At 56.6% G+C, this 5834-nt stretch overlaps 1 protein-coding gene across 1 annotated transcript in view; it reads left to right on the top strand.

Moving 5' to 3' along the window:
- CUX2 (cut like homeobox 2) overlaps positions 1-5834 on the top strand; it is a 119622-nt gene that overhangs the window by 90841 nt on the left and 22947 nt on the right. Inside the window, exons 10-12 of the mRNA XM_021715288.1 lie at positions 2372-2476; positions 4850-5041; positions 5118-5183. Of these exons, the coding sequence (XP_021570963.1) occupies positions 2372-2476; positions 4850-5041; positions 5118-5183 (363 nt within the window). The remainder of the gene's footprint in view (positions 1-2371; positions 2477-4849; positions 5042-5117; positions 5184-5834) is intronic.

Raw genomic sequence — 5834 nt, 5'->3', positions numbered from 1 at the left:
TTTTTTAACTTGGGGTCTCACTCTGTTGCCCAGGCTAGAGTGCAGTGGCACAATCACTTGAGCAGCCTCGACCTTCTAGGCTCAGGCAATCCTCCTCCTTCACCCTCCGAATAGCTGGAACTATAGACATGCGCCACCATGCCCGGCTAATTTTTTCATTTTTTTGTAGAGATGAGGTCTCGCTATATTGCCCAGGCTGGTCTTGAACTCTTGAACTCAAGCAGTTCTCTCACCTCAGCCTCCCAAAGGGCCGGGATTACAGGTGTGAGCCACTGTGCCCGGCCTAATTCATATTATTGCATACATGATAATCATCAGGCCAGCGTGCCTCAGTTCTTACCCCTGGGTGACAAAATGAGACCCAGATGTCATCCTATATGTGGCAGAGTTTGTACTGTAGATGAGGACCCCCCAGGTATGAATCTGGAGATAGGAGAGGGGCTTTCTGAGAAAGGGAGAGAAAGAATCTGTCCCAGGTGTTGTGGCAGACAGAGGGCAGGACCCAGGGTCTCAGCCTTTGGAGTGTAAATACGTCTCTCCTGGAAAGGTAGGACTCGCGGCCTTTAAACCCAGGCTTGGACCCAGGGGCTGGTTCCGTGGTGTGGTGTTACCCGCCCTTGGCATCTCAGCACACCCCTCGGGGGACAGGGCCTGTCTGGGGCTCTCACCAGCCAGTCGTGAGCCAAATGTTTGGCTTGTCCTTCAGCCCAGACCCAAGTTCCTGTCAAATTTGCTCAGAAAGCCTGAGCCGTGCAGAAACAGAAAAACACTCTTTCTGGCCCCGCATGCCCCAAACCCTTCCCAAAACAAAACTGACTTGAACCCTTTCCCAAACAAGGCAGGATACCAATACAGGAATCATAAGCAATAAACAAATGAAATACATTAAAATATGAACACAAGCGTGGGGGGGGTCTTGGAGCATCTTGGTTGCCAAGGCCAACATGTCATTAAACATCACTGTGACCGGCTTCACCAGCTGAGGGCAAAAATATAGCCACAGTCCTTTTAATGGTCCAAGTAATGGCTCAAGAAATATGCCCCGATGATGCTGGGAAAACTGATTATTGGCACAATATACAGGTCAGGCACCAAGCTACGATATCTGACAAATCGCATTTGGCCAGACCACTCAATCTGCAGTACAACCCTATGAGACAGTTGCTTGTAAACTCCCCATTTGACAAATAGGGAAACTGAGGCTGGGGCAATGAAGTCTCTTGCCCAAGGTCATATAACCAGGAAGCGGCAATGTAAGGATCTGAGCCCAGATTTCTCTCCAAAGCTACAAGCCTAAATGTATTATAATACTGGCATGCTTCCAAGCTGGGCGTGGTGGCGTGTGCCTGTAATCCCAGCTATTTGGGAGGCTGAGGTGGAAGGATCGCTTGAGCCCAGGAGTTGGAGGCTGCAGTGAGTTGTGATCATGTCACTGCACTCCAGCCTAGGCGATAGAACGAGGCCCTGTCTCGAACTTTCCATGGAAATTGTTGAAGAGTTGAGATGGGCCATGGACCCAGTTTAGTGAGCTGCCACATTCTGATTGTAAGCACTCAAAACCCCTCTGCCGAAGATAATTTCATTGCCCCATTTCACAAAGGGGAAACTGAGACCCAGGGAGGAGAAGGGGAAGCCACGTGCAGGTGCCCACCCAGAACCTGGTTCATCCCGGGAGGCAAGAGAACCAGGCGGGCCCTTGCCTTCTGACAAGCCAGGCCACGTGTCAGAGAAAAGTGTGGAAACTCACCCTTCCCACCAAGACAGCTTCTCCCTGCTCCCTTGTGGGGTGGGAATGTTCTGACCCCTCTGGGAGTCCCAAGGGACCCCAGAACCTCCTCAAAGGAGTGTTTCGTTCTGTCCTCTCAGACCAGAAAGAAGCACAGAGGGCCAGGCACAGTGATTCATACCTGTCATCCCCACTTTGGGAGGCTGAGGCGGAGGATCGCCCGAGGCCAGGAGTTTGAGACCAGCCTAGGCAACATAGCAAAAAATAAAAAAATTAGCCAGGCATGGTGGCATGTGCCTGTCGTCCCAGCTACTCGGGAGGCTGAGGCTGGAGGATCCCTGGAGCCCAGGAGTTCAAGGCTTCAGTGAGCTGTGATTGCACCACTGCGCTCCAGCCTGGGCCACAAAGCAAGACCCTGATGCCACCAAAAAAATGAAAATAAAGGAGAGGAAAAAGACACACAGGGACTTTTTCTTGTCCCCAGCCCAGAGTTCTGTGACTGGTCTTCATAGGTCTGGGACAGTAGGACCCCAGGCCTTGGAGACTCGCCCCCCAGCCCCTGCCTGAGATGGTGCAGGGCCATGGGAGGTGCGGCCGGCCTCTGGCATGGTGGCGCTCACCGACACCGGCCCCTTCTCCCTGCAGCGAGCCGAGGCTGCCCAGCGGGAGGTGGAGAGCCTTCGGGAACAGCTGGCTTCCGTCAACAGCTCCATCCGCCTGGCCTGCTGCACCTCACAGGGGCCCAGTGGGGTAAGGACGGGTCGGGAGGGAGGCGGGGAGGGAGAGGCCAGGGAAGGCGGCCTTAGTAGGTAGGGACGGGTGGGTGGCACTTTGTGGGGACCGTGGGTAACTCGGGAGTGTGACCGTGCGGGCCTCTGTGAGTGTGTGGGTGTGGCGTCTTCGCTGCCAAGGTCAGCATGTAGATGACATTGCCGTGGCTTGCTTTACCGGCTGATGGTGAAAGCGGCCACAGTCCTTTGAGCGTTTCAGCTCAAGTCTCACATGCCCTTGATTAAGAGGATATGCAGTATCTTCCTTCAGAAGCCGCCGTCACCCCCAAGGATTCCCCCACCCGCAATTGTCCAAGGACACCCCACCCCCAGTTTCCTCCGGCCAAGGAGGACCCGCGTTTTCCCCAGATGCCCCAACAGGAGGCACTCAAAACCCCTCTGCCGAAGATGATTTCATTGCCCCATTTCACAAAAGGGAAACTGAGACTCAGAGAGAAGGGGAAGCCACGTGCCGGTGCCCACCCAGAACCTGGTTCATCCCGGGAGGAGTATGCTTGAGCAACTCAGCGACCCTGCAGTTCTGGCGCTGCCACCCGGTGTCGCTGTGGGACACTGGTCTCGCGCAGCTTGGTGGAGGCGGCCGGTGACACTCACACCATCCCGGCCGGGATTAGCGCGGGCGGCTGCCAGCCTGCCTCCGCTCGGCCACGTGCTGGGAAGAACCGGTCTTCAGTCCGCCCCGCCAGGCTCCTGCTTAAGCCTGGTTCATCCATCCCTCCCTCTCTTTCCTCCTCCTCGGTGCTCCGTGGAGGCCTGGTGTCATTTCCTGCTGAGGGATTTTAACCAGGGCCCGCCCAAGACCCCTCTGTTGTGTGTGAGCCGCCTCCATTCCACCTCCATCCCTGCTTTCCCAGAAAGCCTTGGGCTCCTTGCGTGAATCGGCCCACCTTCCTTCCAGATCACCCACGCCAAGGGATTAGAGTTGTGATTCCTGACATAACAGCAGGTCTGCTCCAGGGCGGCCTGTAGACCAGAACCTGAAGTGGCCGCACGACTTCCACTTTGCCGGCCACACTCAGGCCCCACTCTCCGTGTCTTTCTGTTCGGACTTGGGAAGTGCCCCAGGAACACGTGTCGCTGCATACGTCTACTTGGGACCTCTGGGCAAGCTGAAGCTGCCTGTGCCTCAGTTTCCTTATCTGTATAAGTAGTCCCCTGCCTTATGTAGTATTGGAAAGGTCGTAAAATCCTCGGAGTGATGCTTGGGTCATCATGTATGTGCAGTGAATACTTGAGGCTGCTATTATTATTACTTTCAGCATCATCGTTATTATTAGTGTGGTTCTGGTGTGTCTGGGGTGTTTTTGCCCATGAGAGCACGTGGACTCCTTGAGCCCGCACGTGTCCATGTGTGTCCTGTGTATTCCTGCGTATGTGCGTGTCAGCGTGAGTATTCAGAAGACGCCTGCATCTACGTGTGCATCTACGTGTGCTGTGAGTGCGCCTCTGGGTGTCAGCCTGTGTCTGTGTCCCAGGACATCGTGTGTGTGTGTGTGTGAGTGTGTGTGTGTCCACATGCCTGGGTGACCACACAACACAGAGTAGGCACAGGAGAGCAGGAACATGAGGGAAGAGCGCAAGAGAGCCCTGAGGACGCCTTGGAGAGCAACTTGCCGATGGTCCTTAATTAACCCCCGTGGAACCCAGCGAGTGCCAGTGCTAATCAGCCGTGGGGCGCACCGCTGGTTTGGGGGTGTGTTTTTCTGAGCACAACAGTGGCGCTCGATACTAATTAATTTAATGTATTAATGGCATCCGCTTCCTGTGTTAATTGGCATTTATCTCCATGGAAGGAGGCCGGGCTTGATCGTGGTGGTTGTTTTTTATGGCTGATGTCTCCGAGATTTCCCCAGAACGGAGGCTGAGACCAGCCTGACTTCGGGTCGTCTTCAACAGTGGCCCGTCCGTCTCGTCCAGGACAAAGGGGCATGTCCTGAAACCCGGAGGGGCTGTCAGCAAATCAGGAGACAGGGGCTGCCGACACGGAGCCTCTGGCTGCAAGGTCTCAAGTCTGTCTGTGAGGGTCCCTTGCAGCCCCAAACAGGGACCTCCCCGGGGCAGGAGCCGGACCTGACTTAGAAACCTGAGCTCTAGTCCATGCCAGTTCCTCTGCTGTGAAGCCCAGTGGCCACCCCCTTGGGCTCACCACGCCCTGTGGCTGCAGCTCCTTTAAATACGCACAGAAAGAGAGTGTGACACACGTAGGGGGACGCCTGTGTGGCAGAGGCGCCCAGCACATGCGTCTGTCACCGGACCGAAGGACTCCTGTGCCGCAGGGGTTCAGGGGCAGGGGGCCAGCCCTTCCCGCCCCTCAAGGCCCCTTCGCCCTCAGGACAAGGTGAACTTCACGCTGTGCTCAGGGCCCCGGCTGGAGGCGGCGCTGGCCTCCAAGGACAGGGAGATCCTGCGGCTGCTGAAAGACGTTCAGTATCTGCAGAGCTCGCTGCAGGAGCTGGAGGAGAGCTCCGCCAGCCAGATCGCCGGCCTGGAGCGCCAGCTCACGGCCAAGGCCGAGGCCATAGAGGTGGGTCTGCATGAGCCCGGGCGGGAACGGGCCTCCACGTGGACGCCAGCCTCACCAGCTTTCTCTGCCCTTCTAGAAGCTGGAAGAGAAACTCCAGGCGCAGTCAGACTACGAAGAGATCAAGACAGAGCTGAGGTACGGTGTGGGTGGGCGCCACGGCCCCTGGCAGAGCTCACCCCCGCCCTCCCTGCCGTCAGGCTCCGCTCTTGTCTCCTCCCCACTGACAGCTTGGTTGAGTATCAGAACTTGACCGCGCTCCATCCTCTTCCGTCAAGAGCTACCTGTGGGCCGGGCGCGGGGGCTCATGCCTGGAATCTCAGCCCTTTGGGAGGCCAAGGTGGGAGGATCGCTTGAGGCCAGGAGTTTGAGACCAGCCTGGACAACATAGCGAGACTCCCCCCACCTCTACACAAAATAAAAATTAAAAAACGAGCCAGGCCTGGTGGCACACGCCTATAGTCCCAGCTACTAGGGAGACTGAGGCAGAAGGATCGCCTGAGCCTGAGAGGTTGAGGCCGCAGTGAGCTGTGATCACACCACTGTGCTCTAGACTGGGAGACAGAGTGAGACCCTGACTCTAAAAAGACAAAACTGCCCGTAGAAGCTAGGAAGGGGCCTTCTGGTTACGGGCCTGGTGACCGGAAGGTGATTGTGATCCACAGAGGTTCTTGGCGGCCCGGTGGGGTTCGTTTGGGCCACAGTTCTGGGTGGTGTCGCCACCTGCAGGCTGCCTCAGGCCTGGTGCAACGCTCCAGCCAGGCCCTGGCTGAGCCTCTGCGTTTCCTCCGCAGCA

The sequence above is a fragment of the Carlito syrichta genome, unplaced genomic scaffold (assembly GCF_000164805.1).
Source record: "Carlito syrichta isolate Samal-C Ts95f unplaced genomic scaffold, Tarsius_syrichta-2.0.1 Scaffold306952, whole genome shotgun sequence".
Taxonomy (NCBI): Eukaryota; Metazoa; Chordata; class Mammalia; order Primates; family Tarsiidae; genus Carlito; species Carlito syrichta.
Note: the sequence above shows the minus strand (reverse complement) of the source record. Positions and strands in the feature narration are given on the sequence as shown.